We start from the raw sequence: 22,651 nt of genomic DNA, 5'->3' as shown, positions 1-22,651 counted from the left end.
CTCTGTCCACTTTACCACAGGACTGCTTCTCCAAACAAAACCCGTTCCAGGCCTGACATTGACCTGTCTGTCGTGGGAGGAACACAGGGCCCAGAAGTCCCCCAGCTCACTCCCTGGCCTGACTGCCCGCCACCACCCTCACCCTCACAGCCTGCCGCGTGTTCCATTCACGACGGTCTGTGTGTCCCCAGCGTGCCGGCCCCCTGGCAGCCGGCACTCTGTCTTGCTCTCTGGTGTCCCTGCCGAGGCAGGAGGCAGGAGGGTCGGGCGGCACAGCCTCCATCAGCACCTGTGGTGTGAAGGAAGGGGGAAGCGGGTGCACTGTCTTATGAGAACTTGTGCCTTGCACATCCCTGCAAGAGTCCTGGGAGGCTGGCATTCGTGGTCCATATCTTACAGGGGAGCGGGCTGGGACTCCGGAGGGCCACCCCTGTCTCCTTTCCTCTGGGCCTCACAGCCCACTCCTTCTGTTCATAGCTGGGACCTCTCTGCTCTGTGCTTTTAAGGACGTTACTATGACTTTGGTGCAAATAACCCACTCGGGAGGCAGGAGCACAGGGAAGTGAGAAGGCTTCCCTCCAAACCCCGTCCCTTCACTCGGGCTCCCCACGCCTAGGGGAGTAGTTAATGAACTTGGACTTGGGCATTTGCTCCCTCAAATGCACCCCTCTTCTCCCTTCCCACAATGCAGGCTCCTCTAATGTATTTTGCAGGTAAAATGTAAACCCCACCCTGGCTGGTGTGGCTCAGTGGATTGAGCGCCAGCCTGCACCCCCAAAGGTCACCAGTTCAATTCCCAGTCAGGGCACGTGCCTGGGTTAAGAGCCAGGTCCCTAGTACAGGGTGCTCAGAGGCAACCACACGCTGATGCTTGTCTCCCTCTCTTTCTCCCTCCGCTACCCTCTCTAAAAATATGTAAAGTCTTTTAAAAAACTGTACATTCCTGTCTGGGCCCAAACCACGGCCCAGGCTAGTCGTTCAACCTCACTGTGCCTCCCTCTCCACCTGCAAAGCAGGCTGGTAGTCCCTACCTCCCGGCGCCGATCGGGGATTCGGTGAAATTCTGTTCGTGAAGCTCGCCACACCACGCCAGGCCTGGTGGTGGTCGGTAACCGGCCGTGTTGTTAGAAAGCGGCGCGACCACCCTCCAGGACTCTTTAGCTCTGAGAGTTGATCCGTCTCCTGGGGAAGGACTCACAGTAACTAAACTTTTAAGAGACTGATGTGTAAGCGGTAATACAACACCAGGCCTGCTCTGCACCTTCAGGGACCTGGCGGATGGAGGCTGCGTTCGGGAGAGGAGGCAGCTGAGGCCCCAGGCCCGGTCCGGGCCCAACCATGGGTTTAAGGACAAGTGCAAGCTTGAAGGTCACATAGCCTCTTGCAGGGTGGGGTAGGGGTGAGCAGGGCAGCTGCCTTGGCTGGCGGAGGTCTGGCCACACTGAGAGTTGCACATGGAGGCTGGAAGGTGGGACAGGTGTGAAGAAGAGACAATTAACTCATTCAGCAGATATTTCGGGAGCACCCACAAGGTGTTGGACCTGTTTCACAGCGGGGAGAAGCCAGCTGGCAGGCCTTATAAGTAAGAGACCCAGGCAGGGCAGTGAGCCGCAACCTAGGGCCCGCAGCCCCACCTTCCCCCCTGCCCCTCCCAGAGGGTCAGGTCCTATTCTTGTTCCCGTTGACAGATGAGGAAACCGGGCTGGGGAGAGGAAGCGGCTCCACTGTGGGCACTCAGCCATTCCCAGGAGCCCATCCCCAGTGGTGTTGAAACTCCAAGAGCCCGGGAAGGGAGAGAATAGTGGCTGGTGGGGATAATCGGAGTCCCCCAAGTCCCTTCCTAAGGCAGCCTTGCTTCCCGAGGGGCACCTGCCCTGGGCCTGAGGCGTGGTCAGCCCAGGCCTGGGCTGGGGTGCTCTAGTGCAAGAGCCTGCAAGCTCCCATTGCTCTTGCAGACTCAGCTCCGCAGGCTGCTCCAGCCACGGGGAGACCCCTTCATGAAGCCACCTGGGCTACCCAGGAGTGGGCAAGCCGGACTGGTGGGCCCGGGGACAGGAGAGGCGGAACCTGGCTCCTTCCTGCAGAGCCAGGTCCTCAGGGAGCACCCAGACTGGGGACATGCTACCGGGGGGGGGGGGGGGGGAACGCCTCTAGTCAGTGGGAGGCCCAAGGAGGGTCATCTGTGTCCTGGGCATTTGGTGATCAGCCTTCACAGCTGGCCTGCCAGGGACAGCTTCTGGGAGGTCAAGGCCAGGGGCAGAAGTTCTGTTTTGGCCTGGGCTGAAGTGAGGGGGGATCTTTTTAAGTAGTTAGTGAGTGGACCACCCCAATGGCCAGGGTGCCCAGGTGTCTGAGAGCATGGAGCCGGCTGGCAGGACAGGGGCAAGGCCTTGGCGCTGAAACAGGAGTCTGTGGGTGGGGGCACCAGACCTGGACAGGGAGAGGGATGCTGCCAGGACAAGGGTTCTAAGGGGCCAGTTTACAGACCCTCGCGCCCCCTGAGCTCTGCCCACTTGTAAGCAAAAAGGGCAAAGGTCTTCCCCAGCCAGAGCCCTCCTCCGGAGCCTTGCTAAGGGCTGTAACATGTCCTGGACACCCAGCAGGGGACAGCGGGTGGCTGGGGAAGGTCGGGGCCTCTCCAGAGACACTCATGGTTTGGGCAGTGGGGCTTGTGCTCACGCGGTGACCCCAGGGGCTTGGGGGGGTCCCGCCAACACGAAGAAACCCCACCTTGCAGTTGTGAGGTTCAGGGAGCACCAAGGAACATTTGTTTCGGACGTTTTCATGGGGGCAGGGTAGCGAATATACACGAAGTGCAGCCACCTTCGGTTACAGCGGAGTGCAACTGTACTTGTTTACGCAGCCGCGTAATTGCCACCTACACGAGATCCTGCAGGTGTCCACGAGCTGAGCCTTTGAAAGCATGGAAAAGGGGCCCGGGTCCTTGTTTTTACTTTTGTGGCCTACTGCTGGCATTTTGGGTTAGGGACCTTTGATCTCATGCCTGTCTGTCCTCACTGGGCAGATGGGGAAATTGAGGCTGAGGTCGAGGTCCCCAGGCAGAGGCAGGAACATGCCCAGCGCATTGCCAGTAGGGTACTCGGGCTCTCGGGCCCACAGCCATTGTGGGTACAAAAGGCGGGTGGAGTGGAGGGGTAGAGGGGGAGGGTATATGGGGGCGCGGCCCAGCGCAGCTCCTCCCCTGGCTGGGAGCCCCTGCGCGCGCCCTGCCGCCCCGCCCCTGCCCTTCCGCGCGCGCCCCAGCCAGGCTAATTAGGAGCGCGGTTTGTTTACAAACAAGGGCGCTCCGCAAGTGCGCGCCGCCCGGGCAGTACACGTCCCGGTTCCAGGGCGACCCCCTACCCGGGGCTCCGAGACCCCGGATGCGGGTAGCGGCGGACAGGCAGGCGGGCTGGCGATGGCCGTGCTCCCGCCTTTTCCACGCCTCCCTGGGGCACTAGGAAATTCGCCCGAGGCATACGTCTCCCGCATTAGGGGGAGGGCTGCCCGGGGTCCCCGCCTCGTCGCCGGGGTCGGACGGGTGGGCGGGCGCCCCGCCCCAGCGCGCCCCCCGGCCCGGCCCCGCTCGCGGCCGGGTCCGCCGGGCGGGGGGGCGGGCGGGGGCGCGCGGGGTGGGGCGCGGCGCCGGCGGGGCCGGGACATGTAGTCCGCGCGCCACGGCCTCCCCTGGGCAGCCTCAGCGCGGTCCCAGCCACGGACTACGACTCCCGCCAGGCGCCGCGGCGCAGCGCATGAGCCCTGCTCGGCTCCGGCGCGTCTATTATGCTGCCGGGGCCGGCGAGCCAAAGAGGAGCCGGCCGCGCGGGCCGGGAGGGGACGGCCGCCGGAGCCGCCGAGGCCAAGTACGCCTTTCTCTTGCTTCCTTGCGCGCGCGGGGCGGCGGGCGGCGTGGGCGGCGGCGGGCTGTGCGGGCCGGGCAGCGCGGCTCCGCGCTCCCCAGCGCAGGCCGCCGGCACGTCTGGGGAGCCAGCCGAGCGCCCGGGCCGCTGCCACCGCCGCCTTTGTGCGCGGCCACGATGCAACAAAGCGCGGCAGCCTCCCGGGCCCCCTCCCCTCCGCCCTCCTCCCGTTCCCGCCCGGCCGCCCTCGTCCCGGGCTCGGGGGCGTCGCTGCGGCCGGGGCGCGCAGCCTGGAGTTGGCACGGCCTGCGCGTCCCGCGCCAGCCGGCCTTCCGCGCGCCCTGCCTCACGGAAGGGACTTTTTCCCCCTTTCCTCTGCCCGCCATCTTTTGGAGGGGGAAAGCGGGGAGGACGCGGCGGGTGAGGTGCGCGGCGCGTCCCGGGCCGCGTCGTGCGCTCTGGCGCCACTTTCCTTGCCCCCGCCCCGCCTGCCGCGGCTTTCAGTTGCCGCCGCCGCCGCCGCCGCGAGGCTGGCGCTGGGGAGGTGGACGCGGCCGGGGCTGGGGACGAGGCCAGGCCTGAGCCCCGGCCCCGTATGGCCGCCCAGGAGCCGGCGGGTGGCTCGGGGGCAGCGCCCTCCCCCAGAGTTCGGGGCCCCGTGCTGAGTCTGAGCCCCTCGGCAGGGTCGGTGCAGTCGGGCCGGGAGGAGACGCAGTTCCCGTTTTGAAATCAGCCTGAAAAACGCTTAATCCGGGCGAGGTCGAGTTGGAGCGCGAAAAGCGGGGTTGCTTCCTCTGTTCCCTACTCGGGGCGCGCACCGGTGTGACAACAGGGTCCAAGGCCATCGGGGCGCAGTGCGCACCCCAAACCTCCAATGTCCCCACGTTCCAGTGGTCTCCCCGAGAGTAAAGTTGGGGGCTCAGGGGAGGCGGGTCCTTTCTTCTCCACAGGTTGCTCCTCTAGGGGCAGGGCCGGGTGGAGGCCTCGCGCGGCCTCCTCTTCCTCGGGGCCAGGGATAGTTTTGGAGACAAAAGTGGGGGCACTGAACGGAGTCTGAAAGGCGATGCCCCTGGGCAGTCTAGTGGTTCATCTCGTGCGTTCTTTCTCCTGGGCCCAATCCTGAGTGTCCCGCGACCCTTACTTTTGGTGGAAAGCTTTCTTCCCAGAAGTTCATAGCCATGTTAACTGGGTTCCTGACTGCAAGTTAAGGGGTGGGGGAGGGTGTGTATCAGTCGGCTGACCGCCGGGAGCCCCTCTTCTTCAGGCCCTCCCTCACCCCACCCCCAGGGAAGACCTGAAGAACATTCTCTGTCCCTGTTGTTTTCTTTGACGTGGGGCTTCTGTTCTGGGTCCCTGGAGAGGCCCTAGGAAAGCCTGAAACCGGGGCAAGGTTGCCTGGTCTGGCCTGCTTCTTGGGGGCACTTTGCTTTCAGAGGGACCTAGAAAAGCTCTAGGTCCCTGCAAGGGGGAACCCCCTGGAGTTAGGGACTCCCTCGCCGCCCCTCCCCCGCAGGCCCGAAGGCGGGCCTTTGGTTTGCAAATAAAGCTCTGTGTGTGCCCTTTTCGGCCCCAGGCCTTGCTGTGCGCTGGCGGTTACCGATCGGAGGAGGCTGGGACAAAGCAGCGTGAAGGGCGCGAGGCCAGGGCAGCCCAGGGGGCATTTTCCTGGCCGTTCGCTTAGCCTGGGGGCCCCATTGCAGGGGCCCCCGGGCGGCTGGAAACGCGCCTCCAAGCAGCTCTCAGTGGCCGCCCCTCGGGGGTGGGGGTGGGGCAGGAGGAGGGATTTAAGACACGTTCTGGGGGTGGGCAGTTGGCACGGTTGTGATATTTGGTTTGCTTTTTGGAAGTGGAGTATTTGCTCTTCTTCGACGGCGGCGGCTCCCGCACGCTCGGGAAGCAGCTTTGCGTACAGGGGTTTGTAAACACGCTGTCCCACTATGGACTCACGGAGCTCCGCAGCCCCGGGCAGAAAGTGAAAGTGGGGGGGTGTGAACAAGCGAACCCTCCAGCTGCCGCCTTCCTGCGCCCGCTTCCCCCAAGCTGGCGCGCTGCCAGCCGACGGTGGCGAGCTGCACGGCCACTTCCTGGTTCTCGGCGCAGAGCTGCCCGAGGCCCCCAGAGTGGGGTGGGCGGGCAGGTCGCAGCTTCGGGGCCCAGCACCCTGTCTGCCTGGCTTTCTGTCCACTGCTGGTGGGCTCCGCTCTCGCTGGGAGAGCCGCATTCCTTTGTGGGTCCTTGGGGAGCTCCCGTGGAGGAGTGCCCCACCCCCTCGAGCACAGCCCCAGCTGCGTTAGCTGGGGCCGGCCCGAGGCCGCTCTGCAGGTGTCTTGGTTTGGGGGGCGGTTCCAGCCTTCTGCTCAGTGGTGTGGATGGCCCATTCCTCCTCTTCTGTCCCCCTGACTGATGGACAGGGTGCAGTTGTGGGGAGCCCGGCGTCTGGCGGACGTGTGTCTTGCTTTGCAAGGAAACTCGAGTGAACCAGGGCAGAAAGCAGGTGCCCTGTGTGCTGCAGACTTGCCTTCTGGGGACTTGGGGGTGGGGACCCTGGCGACACAGGTTTGCTTGGGTGCCCTCCATCCCACCTACCTGAGGTTCTGCCCCTGTATTTCAAGACATCGACCGGTGTTTGGGTCGCTGCCGGGTGCGCAGGTGCCCAGGTGGGGGCTGGCACCTTGAGCCTTCTCGGTAGCCCTGTGGTCACGAAGCCTGGGGCGGCCTACGCCCCTGTCCTGGGCATCCGCCGTCAGGGTGGCTTGGGGCTCTGACAGGCACAGCCACAGCCATGGTACAGGACCCTGGACAAGGTGGCGCTTCACTACAGGGAGAGGGGACGGGCCTTTGCCTGTGCTGTCTCAGTGCCGTGGGCCGAGCAGGTCCTCTTGCTGCCTCTGGCCCCTCGGGGAGGGGCCCATTCTCAGCTTCCCTCCGTCTCAGGGCCTTCCGGACCTCAAGTGAGAGCCAGCCGGAAGAAGTTGGGGGGCGGCGCCCTCCCTCCTTGCCACAGCCCCCTGACGTGTGGGGACAGCGTGGGGTCTGGGAGGTGTTTGGGAAAGTGCTTTCCCAGCGCCCCGGGAAGGCTTCCTCCGCGTCCTGTCCCTCGGCCGGGTTTCTTGCCTGTGACGGGAAGCTGGGTTTGGTCTCTGGGGTGGCAGTGTTTCCAGAGCGACGTGTGGGATGGTGGTGGCGGCAGGGCCCGGGGAGGGACAGGGACAGCCCAGAAGGGGGACAGCCGGTCACAGACACTGCGCCGTCCTGAGGAGCTGGGGCTTGGGCGTGTCCATCCTGAGAACAGGCTGGCCCTGCTGGCTGCAGGCTCCAGATAAGGCTCACGCTCCAGGGCTTTGCTGCCTCCAGGCACTCCTGGCCAGCTGGCTGTAGGTCTGGGGGGGACACACAGACGACTGACTGAGTGAGTCACTGTCCTCTGGGGTGAGGGGAGCTCCCGCCCCGTGGGGCTGGCTGAGGGGCGGGAGGGGCAACAGCGAGTGAAGCCGGCGGGAGTTGCTTGGCCAGTGTGCAAGCACATGGGCGTCGTCCACCTCCCAGCTCTGGTGCCGTCTCCTCTCCGGAGCTCCGGGTGCCTTCCCGGTGGGCAGGAGGGGACGTGGTGTGGACGCCTGGGAGCCTGTGCACAGGGGGTGGGGCGGGCTGTCCAAGGGCCTGCTCTGGGTTCGCCAGCAGGCTGCCCGGCGTGTGGCTCCCCGGAGGGCTGGAGGGAGGGGTGGGCAGGGCCACCACCCTGGACACCAGGGAGGGGCGGTAGCCCTGGGCTCCTGGCCTCTCTCCCGACCCCAGCACCCTGCCCCCTCAGTCTCGCTTCTCGTCTGGTAAGTGGGATGATAGGGTAGGGGCCTCCCTCTGGGGGCCGCTGCCAGGGGTCTGGGGATGGCCGCGCGGTGTGCTCCAGCTCGCGTGCGTGGGGTGGCGCTCCATTGGGATGGGCAGCTCGAGGGGCAGGGCTGGGCCCGGGTGCGGCTCAGCACCTACCCCTGAGCAAGGGGCTGGGGGCCAGATGCCTCGAGTCCCTGGGCTCTGTGATGAGGGACGGCCACACGCTCGCCCCCTGTGGTCCTGGGGGGCGGGTTAGGACAGGATTGTGTGGGACATCCAGGTGTGGCACGGGGGGGGGGGGGCGTGTAGGGGGTTCAGGGCCCTGTTGCCTGTGTGCGGCTGTGACCTTCTGGGTTCCAATTTGGTGCACAGGCCTGAATACACGGCTTTGCTTCTGGCCGGACCGGCTAGGAGGAGTGGGGCTCTGCCACGCACCCCCACCCCCACCCCGTGAGTTCACAGACCAGCACCAGCGGGCAGCACATGGCCCTGGGCCAATGTGGCTGTGTTCTAGAAGGTGCTGGGTCACTGGAGCCGCAGGCCCGCGGAAGCAGGACTGCCTGACCCAGAGACGGTTCTGCTCTTCCTGCTCCAGGATGGGTCAGGGCGCTGGCCAAGCTGCCCCGGTCGCTCTCCTGTGAGCTGCGGGCGTCTGGCGCCCTCTCCCCCCAGGAGTGACCCCAGGCTGCAGAGGGAGGCTGCTGCTGGCCTGGCCCCCAGGGTGAGCAGCAAGCTTTGCTCGGTGGGGTGCCGGTGCCACCGTAGCGGGTGTCTCGGGTCCAAGAGGAGTTGACGTTCTGGCAAGGAAGGACACCTTCCGAGGTGCGCGTGCTCGGTGCCCGGGCCCCGCAGGAGCTGTGAGGATGCGGGGAGTGTCTGAACGGGAGCCGTAGCTGCCGGACCCCGCGACCTGGCCCCAGTGCCACAGGACAGTCCCCCAGACCTGGGGAAACACCTCTGGGTCCGACCCCTGCTCGCCTTCCGGGCTTCATCTCCCCCCTTGCCCACCTCCTCGCCCCCATGGCTGGAAGCCCCTCCATGTGGTGCCTAGAGGCCAGAACCCCCGCCACCCCGGGGGGCCGCTGTCTGGGAACACCTGGCTGCCTGCAGGGGCGTGGCAGGAGTGCCTCCGCGTGCTCTGGGTGTTTGTGGGGTGGTCCTTGCGTCGGGTGGGCGGGGCTCTCTGTGGGGGGGGCAGGTGTGCTCCCCCCCGGGGCAAGTGTGGGGCCCAGCTTGGGGCTGCCTTGCTGTGTCAGAGGCCCTTCAGGTGGCAGCATGGTGGCACCGCCGCCTGCCCAGTGGGGCGTGCTCCCGGGCCCTCGCCTGCCTGTCTGCCCTCTCCTGGGGCTCCTCTCATGGCTGCCCTGGGGCCCCCGGCCCCACCAAAGACGGGCAGTTGGCTCTGTCTGTCACTGAAGCTGCCCTGCCCTCCTGGATTCTATTTCCCAAGGCCCGGGGCTCCAGGGCGTCCACTGGTCAGTGGCGCTGGCCCAGCCACCTGGGGTCTGGGGGCCCCAGCCCCGCCCCGCCCTTGGGCCGGCGCTTCCTGCAGCCCCAGCTCCTTGTCCCGGCAGCATTATTGGGAGGGGTTCGTGAGAGGTGGCACAGGGTCTGGGTTGGGGTGGGGTGGCGGCCTCGAAGGGCCTGGCTCTGCCTCTTTCTAGCTTGGTGACCTTGTGCCCCTTCACCTCTGAGCCTCCACCTGGAAACTGGGGCTGGAGTGACACAGTAGGGAGCCCCCCTCTGCAGGGGTGCAGAGAGTGAGCCCCTGGCCCCCCAGGAGGCTGTGTTGGAAGGCCACTCTTGCCACTGGCAGGGTTGGTTCCTCTGAATGGGGCAAGAGGGGAGACTGAGGTCCCAGCAGGCCCTGCCCCTCCTACTGAGGTGGGTGCTCGCTCCCTGGCTTTCTCTTTGCCTCTGCCCCCCCCATTGGCTCTGTCCCCCACGCACCTCCTCTCCGCCCCCACTAGGACACAGGTGCCTGCCCCACAGGCCCACAGACGCGCCCCTGTGAGGAGCCTCCTGGGGACCTTCCCACCTGCGTCCTCCTCCGACCCCTGCCCTCAGTGGTCCAGCCTCCTTCAGGATTGTGAGGCAACCTGGCTCCTTGGTGCCCCTCCCCCATCCCTGGCCCAGCGCAGGCTCCTGGCTCTGGGGTGGGCCAGCTGGGAGGTGCCCCTTGGTGGTCCGGCCCCCCACCCACCTTCCAGGCCTCCTCCACCGTGCGGCTGGAGGCCTGTATCTCCCGCTGTCCCAGAACACCCGGCTCTGCTGCGGCCCAGGCGTGGCCTTGTGGCCGGAGGGCTGGGCGGCTGCCGGCGGATTGTCTGGGTGTTTGTGTGGTGGTGCTGGCTAGGGGTTCCCACCTGCTGCCCGTTTGTCCTGGATGCTGACGGGTCCCTCTGGGCTGAGCGTGGGGACAGGAGCTGGGTGTCTGTGTCAGAGTCAGGTCTCGGAGTTCAGGGACCTGGGGAGAGGTGGGGAGACGGCCACCGCGCCAGCCCCACCTCACAGCCGGGAGACTCGGCAGCCTCACCTGGCCTTTGAGGGGCTGGGCGTCAGGGGCACCTCCCTGCGGGATGGCCGCTCCCTGCACGGAGTGTGTGTGACCTGGAGGGGCTGGACGGCGGGGTGCTCTGCTGGCCACCCCCTCTGGACACCTCCATCTGGCACTTGGGTCCTTCGTTCAGGATTTTGCCAGAAGCCCGGGTCTGGGGTTTTCTGCTCGGTGGTTCAAGGGCTTTGTGGTTTGCCTGAGTTCACGCTCTGGGTGGTTTCGGATCTTCTCACGCCAAAGGCAGGTTGTCTGGCTTTCACCAGAGTTGCAGGTGCTGCCCCGTCCTTAATGGGGCCGTGGGAAGTGGGGGCGCTTCTCAGAGCCTCACTTTCCCTCTCAAGAACTGGGCCCCCACCCTGCCCTGCCGTGCCCAAGGGAGCCCTGGCCTGTGCACAAAACCGGAGCCCACGGAGGCCATGCTGGCACTGGGCTGGCCCCGAGGGAGCCCCACCTCCCCGCTGCGGGCTGGGCCGCTCCACCTCGGAGTCCGGCCAGCACAACCGCACCGGGAGTGTCGTCTGTGAATAAATAGCTTTCTGGAGCGAGGTGGTCACTGTGCAGGTGTGTGGTGGGCAGGGCACAGGAGCTGGAGCTGCCGTGCTGGGCGGGCGGGGTGGGGAGGGGAGGGTAAACCGCTGCCGTGGTCCAGACTGCAGGCCACCAGCCTGGCCAGTGCAGAGGGGACCCCTCGCCAGGGGCTCTGACGCCAGGGAAGTTCTGATGGACTCTGTGTGCTCTGTCTGGGCGGAAGGTACTGGGGTCTCCGGACCCCCGCTTCCCCACCACGCCTGGTTGATTCCCTCTGACCACCCCATGGGGGTCTTCTTCTCCGCCAGGCAAGGGAGCCTGGGGAGCAAGGTCCTGCCCCCCCAGATCTTGCGGTTGCTGTGGAAGTTGGGGTGCAGGGTCCAGAGCACCGGAGGCAAACAGCTCGCCCTCTTCCTCGTGGTGGGGTGGCTGTTTTTACACAGAGATGCAGAGGGAGGTGGGCCTCTACGGAGCCCCCCGGCACTCAGCGGACGGTGTGCTGCTTCCTCCAGACCCCCGCTCATTCACGCCTCCCCCCTCCGGGTGCCAATTCCCGGCCTCCCTCTCGTGAGATGTTCGGTGCGTCTGTCTCTGAGGGGTCAGGGCCTCAGGATGTTGTGGCCACAGCACCCGGCTCCCTCCTGAGTCCAGAAGGTGGGTGGGCGCTCAGCGGCGCAGGACATGCCCCTCCCTCACACGCTGCAGGTGGCACAGGTGCCTGAGCCCTGGCACCGCCACCCGTGCACCCGGGTCTGAGTCCTGGGCTCAGGGTTGGCAGCAGCGAGGGAGCCAGGTGTGAGGGGCGGACTCGAGGGGCCGCTCCTCACTGTCCTTCTGTGTCACCCGTGGTTTGGCTCAGACCTGGGGCTGTGGGAGGGGCGCTGCCCGGGGTCCTCATGGGCTGGTGGCAGCAGGGCCGCCTCGTTCCTGAGCCGCCCATGTCCTCTCACCCCGTGCTCACCTGTGATGCCGGGAGCCAGGCTGGGGGTGCAGGGACCTGGCCTCGGGGCCGCATCCACCATCCTCATGCTTCGTGGTGTGCTCTCCCTTCGGTGCCGCCGGGCCTCGCCCGGGAGGGCTGCTGGGCAGCCCGGGCCAGCGGTGGCGTAAGAGTGACACACCACCCCAGGTGTCAGCCCTGTGTCACAGATGGGCGTGGAGACCCTGGCCACTCCGGTCTGATCTCGCTGGTGTCCAGGCCCCCACGTCCCGTCGCCTGTTTGTCCCGTGCTGGTTTTCAGGGCAGGGGCGGCCCCAGTTCTGATTTCCTCCCCACCTGGCCCTGGCAGCAGGTCAGAGCCTGCTGCCCGCCCCCCGCAGCTCTGAGATGGGGGGGCCCTTGCGCAGGTGGCCGGCAGGGCAGGCCGGTGCGTGCGGGTCTCGCTGCTGTGTTGGGTTCCTTTGGCCTCAGAGAGCCTCGTGGGGGCACTGGAAGTGTAGCTTCCCTTCCCGGTCTTGGAATGAGGCCTTGATCCGCCACCCCGACTAGGACAGCCAAGGGGACAGCCGCCCTGTGGGGGGGGGGTGCCCTGGCCTGGCGCTGACAACTGGGCTCTGTTGGGATTCATCAGGCAGGCTGGGTGAAGCAGGGGTGGCCGGTGGGACCCCGGGGGCTGGCAGCCCTGTTGAGGCTGAGTCCAGATGCGGTGCTGCGGCCCTGAGAGGCCCCTTTTAGGGGAGGTACCCTCAGGTCTCCCCTTTAAGGGCGCACGCTGTGCTGCCTGGCGGGGATCCCCCAATCGGCTGTGTGTCTCCTTTGCTTCTTTTTTTAAAAAAAATTTATTTATTTTCATAGAGAGAGAGGGAGAGAGGGAAACATCAATGTGTGGTTGCTGCTTGCACCCCCTACTGGGGATCTGGCCCACACTACAGGCATGTGCCCTGACTGGGAATCGAACCAGCAACCTTCCACTTTGCGAGACCGTGCTCAGCCCATGGCACCACGCTGGTCAGGGCTGGTGTCCTTTGCTCTGTCCGCCGCCCTGGAGGGCACAGGGTGGGGAGGCCTGTGCAGTTTTGTGGCCAGAGAGCCTGCTTAGCCTTCCTCTCTCCTGGGGTGGCACAGCGGGGGACGTTTCCCTGCTGGCCACGTGGGGAGGTGGGTCCTGGCACCTGGGATGCAAGGGGCTTGTGGGGCGCCCCAGCCTCTTACCTGCTGGCTGTCCCTCCTCCCTGCCGACGGGGCCGTGGGGACAAAGAACAAGCTGGGAGGGGACTGGGAGGCAGCAGGCAGCCCTGCCACCCTGAGAGGGGACATGTGTTTGCAGGGGTCTCTGGCTGTGGGGTGGTCTGAGGTGATGGGGTGAGGCACCCACCTTTGCGGAAGAGGGGAGCCCCTGTTGCCCGCGTAGCCCCTGCAGCCTGGGGGCGCCCGTCTGCCTGACCTGGGCAGGGTGGGCCCTGGGAGCCTGCGTCCGGCTGAGCCCTTCAGACCCTGCCACGGTGATTTCCACCCACTGAAGTGCGGGGTGGGGGGGGGGGTTGTCCCGCTGGCCTGCATGACCAGCATCCAGTGAGCCTGTGTGGGCCCTGAGCTCAGAGCTCTAAGGACGTTTGTTGTTGGGACCCTGCTCCCGCCCCGTCTGCCCGGCTCAGGCTCGAGGCTCCTGCTGGCCCCTCTGGCTGCTGTGCCGCCCGTGGGCACCTGCCCCAAGACCGGGATGCGTTCTGTGGCGTGGCTAGCACCGGCTTCCTGCTCAGCCATGGGTGTGTAGCGGTGGCAGAAGCAGGGAGGCTCAAGGCCAGGCTGAGCTTGTCCTTGCAGTGAGCCCCGCCCGTCTGTCCTGGAACTCAGGAACACTGGTCTCACCTTGGCCGGGTGTCTGTGTCCCCAGGTCGTGGTGAGCACCTGTCTGTACCCTGCCTGTTTCTTGGCTCTCTGGGCCGTGTGGCAGTGCCAGGTGCCAGCCCCGGCCTCCCCACCTGGCCCTGGCAGCAGGTCAGAGCCTGCTGCCCGCCCCCTGCAGCTCTGAGATGGGGGGGCCCTTGCGCAGGTGGCCGGCAGGGCAGGCCGGTGCGTGCGGGTCTCGCTGCTGTGTTGGGTTCCTTTGGCCTCAGAGAGCCTCGTGGGGGCACAGGGCTGGGGTGGGCACCGGGAGGCTGGCTTCCACAGCCTCGAGATGCCCGGATTTCCGGGAGGCCCTGCAGGTGGCGGCGTGGGAGCAGAGGGCCCCGCAGTAGGGGAGGGTGTGAGGAGGGCGTGGGCTACGCTGGGCACTGCAGGCTGGAGCAGGGATGGCGCTGTGATGCTGAGCGGGGAGGGCAGACCCCCGAGGGGCTTCACGGAAATGCCAGCAGGGGGCGGCAGTGCTTAGACCAGGCGTGGTCAGACTCGGAGCAACGGCTTTGGATTAGCCGACATGCTGGCCCTGGGTGCGGGGCAGCAAGGTGCTGCCAACCCAGGTCTGTGCCCCCCTCAGGGCCTTCTGGTGGTGAAGACACGGCCTCGGTGCCATTAGCACCAGTTGACACGGCTGGCGTCCGCAGGGAGCCATCGGCCTGGGGCCACGACTCTGGGCTGGTGAGCTCCAGGCGCTGGCTCGCTGCCGGCAGGCATGGAGGGCGGGGCGGGGCTCCCAGAGGACAGGCTGGGCACCGGGTGGGTGATGGGGTGTTCCGGAGGGATTGGTGTGCCCAAGGGCTTGTTTGAGCCCCTTTTGCTCTGGCCTGCACTGGGGGGGGGGGGCTCCTTGGTGTTTCACATCCGGTGCCCTGGGGGACGGCCTTGACCATGGTGCGCGCTGGGGGCGCAAAGGCCACCCGGGGCCCTGATGCGCCCAGGATGGTCTCCAGGTGTCTCTGACCTGCCTCTGCGAGTCGTGGGGTGGCCGGTCCTCCCCCCACCCATGTGGACAGAGTGACACGTGTGGAAGGCTGAAGCGTGGCGTGCGCAGAGGTACCTCTGGCATCGGTTCCTCGTGCAACTGCCATCGCCTGCCCTGCGGGTGGAGGAGGGGAACCGGCTCTGCCTTGGAGACGCTGGGGTGTCCTGTGCATTCTCCCGCTGGGTGGCGCCCCTCTGGGTCGCGTTGGTGTCCTGGTGACTTGTAGGGCTGTGTGCTGCTTCCTGCCCAGCTCTGCACTGTCCCATGGCCACAGGGCTGGGTGAGGTCTGCAGCCCCCTCCCCCTCCCCCACCAATCCCTGGGCTGCACACTCAGATCGACCTCCTGATTGGCTGAGGGCTGGTGGTGTCGCAGCCTGGCCGCCATCACAAACCCGGAGCCGTCTCTCGGTTCTCCTGGTTACAGTAGAACCTGGCGCATGTGGTGGGTGGCCCTGCTTGAGAGGGACTGCGCCTGCCGGGCTGGGCTCTGTGGGGTACACATTGTTGTTCTGTAGCTGTGACGTCCCCTAAAAACTCGCCACGGCCAAGGACAGCGTTGCCTGAGCCCTGGCAGGCAGGTGGTCGTTTGGCGGGCAGTGTGCTGAGTAGGGCCCTTGGGCTTCCCCACCTGCCCAGGTGGCCAGTGCTCGAGTGAGTGCTTGTTCCCCGTGTCTCCGTGTCCCCCAGCTTGACGGTGGTTGTGTGGCAGGTGAGCACAGCCTGGACCAAGGCGAGGGGCTGCGCCGTGAGGACGCAGGCGCGCCGGGGGTCATGGAGGCTGGGCCAGGCGGCAGGCCTGAGGTGACCACCCCTCCCCTCCCCCACCCCCGCAGGTGCTGCTTGGTCCGGCCTGGGACCGGGATGCCGCGCCTCTGTGGGCAGCACGGAGGGAGCGAGGACCTCCCCCAGCCACTGCTGTGACGGCCAGTGAGTGTGCCGCCGAGGATGTCCGCTACGACGACGGCCGCCCCCCCAGGGATGCCGGTGGCCCCGGGCCCCGTGAACCCGCCCCCGCCGGAGGTGTCCAACCCCTCGAAGCCCGGCCGCAAGACCAACCAGCTGCAGTACATGCAGAACGTGGTGGTGAAGACGCTCTGGAAGCACCAGTTTGCCTGGCCCTTCTACCAGCCCGTGGACGCCATCAAGCTGAACCTGCCCGTGAGTGCCTGCGGCCCTGACGCGTGGGCGGGCTGCCCTGCCGGCCCTGGAGCAGGCGGTACCCAAGCTGCGTCCGGTGCCACTCAGCCAGGCACAGCCCGCGCCTGCAGCTCGGGCACCACTGAGAGCCACGGTGCCCAGGGAGCCAGAGGGGCTGCTCGGGGGTGTCGGGGGATGGCGGATGGCTGCCCTCAGGTCCAGGGACAGCCTTTGGCTTGTCCCTGGTTGCTCCGTGCCTCCCTCCATGAGATCGGGTGCGTTCCCCGGGGCCTGCCACCCTGGCTGCCACTCAGTGCAGCCCCTCTTCAGGCCCCAGGAGAGAACCCCGAGGGTTGCAGGCTGTCAGCACTTGGTGGCTGGGCTCTGGCCACGGTCTCCCGCGGGCCCTTGAGTGAGGTTTGGCCTGGGCGGGCGTGGAGTGGGGGTGCCGGGCCCCCATCTTCAGAGTGTAGACCAGCTGCGGTACAGGGCTCTGAGGACCTGCCTCCACGCAGAGCCCCTGCCAGGCCAGGGGCCGGCGCCCACCTGCCCTCAAGCCAGCCCCGGCCGCTGCCCTTGGGGTTCACGATGTGCTCCTGTTAAACCCGCCGGTAACGCCTCTGAAAACCTGTCTCCCAGGATTACCACAAGATCATAAAGAACCCGATGGACATGGGCACTATCAAGAAGAGGCTGGAGAACAGTTACTACTGGAGCGCGAGCGAGTGCATGCAGGACTTCAACACCATGTTTACGAACTGCTACATTTATAACAAGGTGAGCACGCGCGGGGCGGGCCCGGCCGGGGGCGGGGGCTGGCTGGGCACCGAGCAGCCGCTCTTAGATGGGGTCCGCGCACCACCCCCTCACACTCTGGCCCACCCCGACCCCCACGTGCGGTCCTCTCCCAAGAGCCATGGCCTCGTGTGGGCAGTTTCCCCACTGGAGGAAGTAGGAACCTTGTCAGAGGAAGGTAACACAGACGGAACACTGGGAAACGCCTGTCTCCATGGCCCTGGCCGCTGTGGCTTAGCGCCGTGGGTTCGATTCCCGGTCAGGGCGCATGCCTGGGCTGCAGGTTTGGTGCCCAGTCGGGCACATGTGGAAAGCAGCCAATGGATGTTTCTCGCTCACGTTGACATTTCTCTCTTTTTCTCCCTCCCTTTCCCTTTTTAAAATCAAAAGTAAAAATAAACATCGAGGACATCTGTACCCTCGGTCCTAGACACCCTCCCTGTAGAAAGCCTGACGCAGCCAGTGCAGGCTGGCGTGGGCGGAAAACTCCAGCACCCGCCCGCACGGCAGTTGGAGATGGCTGAACGCGTGGTGATACCCACACGCAGCCGCCCCAGATGGCGCGGGGCACTCCGCGGCAAGGGGAGATGCCCACAGGAGGGTTTTCAGGGCAAAGAGCACGTTGGGGGAGTCCGCAGGGCCCCCCCCCCCAGCTGCGTGTGGTCTCTGTTCCGACGGTGACGTGCTGATGCGGACGCACAGGGTGCTGAGTGGGAGGCTCTCCTTCTGTCCCCATCATAGTCACGGGTGGCTTTCGGCCCCCATGGTTCCCTGAGGTTTTCCAGGAAATGCTTCCTCGAGCACACCAGCCGCGTCTGCTGCGCGCACCCAGCCCCTCCCCGCCGTGTAACCCACACTCTCCTCCTGTCTTCAGCCCACAGATGACATAGTGCTAATGGCCCAAGCCTTAGAGAAAATTTTTCTGCAGAAAGTGGCCCAGATGCCCCAGGAGGAAGTTGAATTGTTACCCCCCGCTCCAAAGGGCAAAGGCCGGAAACCGGCTGCGGGAGCCCAGAGTGCAGGTAAGGGGGGGCGGGTGTGGTCCTTCTGTCCCGATGCCCCTGGCGGACATCTCAGTACCCTGTGTGGGCCGTGCAGGCGGTGCCGACTCAGCCCGCCTTCGGGCCCTCGGGGGGGAGCGGGGGAGACTGGTCTTGCCATGGCCCCATGCTGCTCCTCTGGCCTGGCTCTGAGCACATCTCTCCTGGAAGCCTGGGCAGATGTCATGGAAATCCTGTTTGTCCCCTCCGAGGACTTGCGCTCTCTGGCCCTTACGTTCCCTGGGACAGAAGAGGGGCGGTGTCACCTGCTGGGGAGCACGGTGGGGGAGAGGTTTAGTGCTGGGAGCCCTGGGGCCTTAACCTGGTCCGGGAACCTGGAACAGAGGGGCACCCGGGGGCGGGTTGCCAGCACTGTTGGCTGTTCCAGTCTGTAGGGTCTGCAGGTGCCAAACCTGGGTGGCCGAGCAGCCTCACCTGGGCCACTCTGCTAGTCACTGATGGCTCCGAGGTAACCCTGATTCCTCTGGCACAGGCCTGGCTCTTACCTCCCAGGCTGCCTGGCTCATGCTGGCTCCCTCCCGCTGACTCGGGCCCTGGCCAGAGGCGGGAGGCCTTGTGTTGGTTCAGTGGGCTCCGTGGAGGTGGCCGAGCCGCAGGGCCAGTGGTCCCGGGAAGAGGGGCTCCTCCGGCGCCTGGACCGTCTGGAGGGGATGGCCCGGGAAGCTTTCCGAAGGAGTGCGTTTGCTGTGTCTGCCGGGCAGAGCCTGGTCTGTTCAGCCTCCTTTCCTTGTCCCCAAGGTACGCAGCAAGTGGCAGCCATGCCCTCTGTCTCCCCGGCGACCCCCTTCCAGAACGTCCCCCCCGCCGTCTCCCAGACGCCTGTCATTGCTGCCACCCCTGTGCCAACCATCACTGCAAACGTCACGTCGGTCCCAGTACCCCCAGCTGCCGCCCCACCTCCTCCCGTGACGCCGGTCATCCCCGTGGTCCCTCCCACGCCGCCCGTCATTAAGGTGAGTGTCCCTGAGGGGTGAGCTTGGCCTGAGGTCTGAGCAGGGCTCGGGGGTGCTGGCTCTGAGCCACCTGTCCCCAGCCACCAACCGCCTGTCGGGTGCGTGTAACTTGGGTGTGGTCCTTGCCGTGCGGTGCCCGTGGGGTCGGGCCGCTGTTCCCGACGCAGACAAGGAGACCGAGGCTCAGGGACCCGCAGGTCACACAGCTGGTGAGGGCAGGCTGCACTCAAGCCCCCCAGTCCAGGGCCCTTAACGGGGCCTGGGTCCAGATGGGGAAGGTGGGTGAGAGCTGGGTGGGAGGGGTCCTGGCCCCCCCCGCCCCTGCTCACAGGTGGATTTCCGGCCACCAGCCCCCATCAGCTCAGGGAGGGCAATGGCCTGTCCTCGCCCAGAGGAGCATGCACCATTGGTCACCCCCACCAGCACATCTGTCGCCCCACTTGCCTGGGTGCTTCTCCAGGCAGGGCCACTCCTGGCCCGGAGCAGGCCCCTGCAGCCCCTGATATGCTGTCTTCTCCAATTTGCCCCTCACAGCGACCCCCTGGGGCAGGCAGTGTTCCCCCATCTTACAGATGAGGAAGCAGGCGCTCAGAGGGGTTAATGGCTCCCCGAAGGTAACACGCTGCCTCTGTGGCCCCCCCCTCCCCCGGCCTTCACTGCCTGCACTTCCAGGGGGCTCCCAGCCCAGCCGCCCCTCAGCGCCTGGCTGGTTTTGGAGCATGTCCTGTTTGCCACGGACAGATGAGTCCCTTGGCCTCTGTGATACGTGCTTGGCATCTCGTGGGCGCCCGTGAAGTGTTTGCGGATGGCCAGCTGTGCCCCTGGCAGGCTGGGGCGGCAACCCCCGTTGGCACTCTAGACAGCAGACCCCTGTGGGGGGCTTGTGGCTCTGAGGGGCTCCACTGCCTGCCTGAGCTGAGACCCTCGAGCCAGCTGAGCTGGTCTCAGGGACACTGACTCCTGGCTCTGGAGTGAGGCTGCGGTGCCCCAGGGCTTCTGGCCGCCTGGGGAGGCTCTGGCTCCCACGTGGTCGCTTACTGGACATGCCCCCTGGGGGTGTCTGCCCTGGACACACCCACTAAAGGCTCCCTAGGGTCCTCTCCCTGCCGAAACTCTAGCTGGCTCCCACTGCCTTCAGGGTCAAGACCAGACCCTCCCACTCACTCAGCCCCGCAGTCCTGGTCCCACGCCTGCTGCTGCTGCCTGCGTCCTGCCCCCGCCGGCATGCCACCCCCTCTCCTGCGCCCCACAGTTGTCCTTGGAACACTAGTTGTGGGACCTTGTCTGGGAGTTTCCCTCTGTCCCTGCCGTCCCTGAGCCCAAGTCCCGCTAGGCGGCGTCCCAGTCTGGTGCCCGCTCAGTCACACCTGACTTTGGACCCCCAGCACAGTGCAGCCCAGGGTGCTGGTTAGGTGTGGGTGGGGTGCATGCTGCACCTCCCGGCTCTGGTGTGCGAACCCACTGACCACGGAGCCGCGGAGCAAAGGGAGAGGGCAGCTCGGGGTAGGTTCCAAGGCCAGCCTCACCACTACCAGCTGTGTGACCTGGGACCGTTGGCGTGGCCCCTCTGAGCCTCTGTCCCCCATTGTGCGGGACAGCTTGGGAGGATGAATGCGGCCGAGCACGGCAGGCATGGCTTTGCTCGGTGCCTGGCAGGCGGTCGGCGCTCCAGAAGCGCAGCAGGGGACGACCCACGCTCTCAGGACTGGGCTCGGCCCTGGCGCTCACTGGGGGTTTTGCCGTCTCAGAAAAAGGGCGTGAAGCGGAAAGCGGACACCACCACACCCACGACGTCTGCCATCACCGCCAGCCGGAGCGAGTCGCCCCTGCCACTGTCGGACCCCAAGCAGGCCAAGGTGGTGGCGCGGAGGGAGAGCGGGGGCCGGCCCATCAAGCCGCCCAAGAAGGACCTGGAGGATGGCGAGGTGCCCCAGCACGCCGGCAAGAAGGGCAAGCTGTCGGAGCACCTGAGGCACTGCGACAGCATCCTCAAGGAGCTGCTGTCCAAGAAGCACGCGGCCTACGCCTGGCCCTTCTACAAGCCGGTGGACGCCGAGGCGCTGGAGCTGCACGACTACCACGACATCATCAAGCACCCGATGGACCTCAGCACCGTCAAGGTCGGCGGGCGGGCTCCGCCCCTCTTCCCCTGCTCTGCCCCGTCCTCAGGGTCTGTAGTGGGGCCAACTCCTCACGTCGGCTCTGGGGCAGCTCCTTGGGTCAGCCCTGTGCGGGCACGGGCTGGGCTCTGCACACTCGTCCCCGAGTTTGCAGCTTTGTTGTCCCCAAGTCCCTGTACCCTAGTTTTGCCTAGTTTTGTCACGCGTTTTATGTTTCTTCCCGCCCCCCCCCCCACCCTTCAGTGTTGGAAGGTCCCTGTCTGGTTGGGCAAGGGGGCCCCGTCTCCCCCCACCACCTTCCCCAGGGCAGTGGGGGGTGCAGGGGCAGGACGTATCTGGTGCACCCACTGCCGTCTGGCAGCCTGGGTGGGCCTCCCTCCGCCACCCTAGTTGGGTGGCAGGGCAACTTACTCATGTCCCCTGAGCCCACAGGGCAGCTGCTTCCCTGAACCGAGGACAGGGTCATTGCTGGGGCCCTGCGACATAGCTCTTTTTTTTTTTCTTTTAAAACTTTATTTCTTTTTATAGAGGGGGAAGGGAGAAAGAGATATCACCATGTGGTTGCTTCTCACCCCCCCACCCCCCCACCCCCCCACCCCCCGCTTGGTACTGGGGACCTGCCCCATGACCCAGGCATGCGCCCTGACTGGGAATCGAACCGGCGACCTTTTGGTTCTCTGGCTGGTGCTTGATCAACTGAGTCATACCAGCCAGGGCAGCTGCTTTTGTTTAGGCTGTTTTTCCCCCCGTGTGAGTGAAATGCAGAGTTCTTGTCACGGTTCAGGCAGAGCAGAGGCAGGTGGATGGTGGACCCCACCTTGTCTGCCTTTGACCCTCTGGCTGGCGATAATTCCTGGAAATGGTTTGGTTGCATCATTTTGGATTTGCACCTGGCTCCGGCTGGCTCTCTCCAGGCTGGTTTTGACTGTGGGGACAGCGGGAGTGCAGGCTCCCGGGCACACCATCCCTGAGTCGTGTGCGGGGCCCTGGCTCTGGGCTGACAGCTGTCGGCTGGCCCTCAGCGCATGGCAGGACTGCGCTCCTGTCCCATTGTCTCCACGCAGGCCTAGATCCCCTTGAGACAGGACCCGACTTGGACCTGGGAGTGAGGGGATGCAGGGACGGGGTCTCCCAGAAAGGGGAGTGCTCTCGCACTCCTGCCTGTCTCGGGGGACCCAAGGCTGCTGGTGGGGGAGGGGTGTCTGTCGGTCACACTAGTTACGCTCCATGCGGGCTCGTTCTCAGTTACCACCTTGCAGCATCCCTTGCTGGTGGCATTTCTGCTCACCTGCCCCACTGTCCCGCTGGGATGGTCCACTGCATCTGTGAGGGGTGGGCCGGCTGGCAACACCTGGACTTATACGGAGCGAAAACCAAATGACATTTTGTGAATTGAGTGGACCCCCAGGGTTGGTGGAGCATCTTCCCAGAAGCTCCTCTCTCCCCGGAGCCCCTGCTCTCAGGGACATTGGTGTGTGGCAGAGGACCCCGTGTGCCGAGCTGGAAGCTTTGGGAAAGGCAGGGGTCCCGCGGTGGCTGGGTGGCAGGAGGCAGACCTCGGGATGAGCGCTGTTTCCTCGCCCAGGGCGTCTGAGTCTGGGCCGGCCCTTTGCAGCCCTCCAGCCCCTGTCTTGCCCCTCTCCTTGGGCTCCTGTGTTGGAGGTCTTGGGGGAGGCAGTGGAGGGTCCCGCGTCTGTGCGTGGGGGGGCGGGGGTCGGCTGTGACAGGGATGCTGGGCGGGGCCCCTCACGCCCCGCCCCTTTGTGTTACAGAAGAAGATGGACAGCCGCGAGTACCCGGACGCACAGGGCTTTGCAGCCGACATCCGGCTCATGTTCTCCAACTGTTATAAGTACAATCCGCCAGACCACGAGGTGGTGGCCATGGCCCGGAAGCTGCAGGTAACCGGAGGCACTCTTGGTGGGGGGGTCCCGCTGGGCACCAGTGGGATCAGCAGCCCTGGGTGGGATCCAGGGAAAGACAT

The 22,651-nt window shown here is 65.9% G+C and overlaps 1 protein-coding gene across 3 annotated transcripts in view; it reads left to right on the top strand.

Moving 5' to 3' along the window:
- BRD3 (bromodomain containing 3) overlaps positions 1–22,651 on the top strand; it is a 39,214-nt gene that overhangs the window by 7,184 nt on the left and 9,379 nt on the right. The window contains exons 1-7 of one of the 3 annotated variants that reach the window (XM_053919052.2): positions 3,701–3,863; positions 15,435–15,759; positions 16,378–16,515; positions 17,462–17,555; positions 18,333–18,547; positions 20,296–20,667; positions 22,440–22,568. In XM_053919052.2, the coding sequence (XP_053775027.1) occupies positions 15,547–15,759; positions 16,378–16,515; positions 17,462–17,555; positions 18,333–18,547; positions 20,296–20,667; positions 22,440–22,568 (1,161 nt within the window). In that variant the 5' untranslated portion in view covers positions 3,701–3,863; positions 15,435–15,546. Of the gene's footprint in view, positions 1–3,700; positions 3,864–15,434; positions 15,760–16,377; positions 16,516–17,407; positions 17,556–18,332; positions 18,548–20,295; positions 20,668–22,439; positions 22,569–22,651 lie in introns of those variants that run through there. The other 2 variants (XM_053919040.2, XM_024562294.4) reach the window with 2 other exon arrangements.

This window comes from Desmodus rotundus, chromosome 1 (assembly GCF_022682495.2).
Source record: "Desmodus rotundus isolate HL8 chromosome 1, HLdesRot8A.1, whole genome shotgun sequence".
NCBI classification, from domain to species: domain Eukaryota; kingdom Metazoa; phylum Chordata; class Mammalia; order Chiroptera; family Phyllostomidae; genus Desmodus; species Desmodus rotundus.
This window is presented reverse-complemented; position numbering and strand designations above follow the sequence as displayed.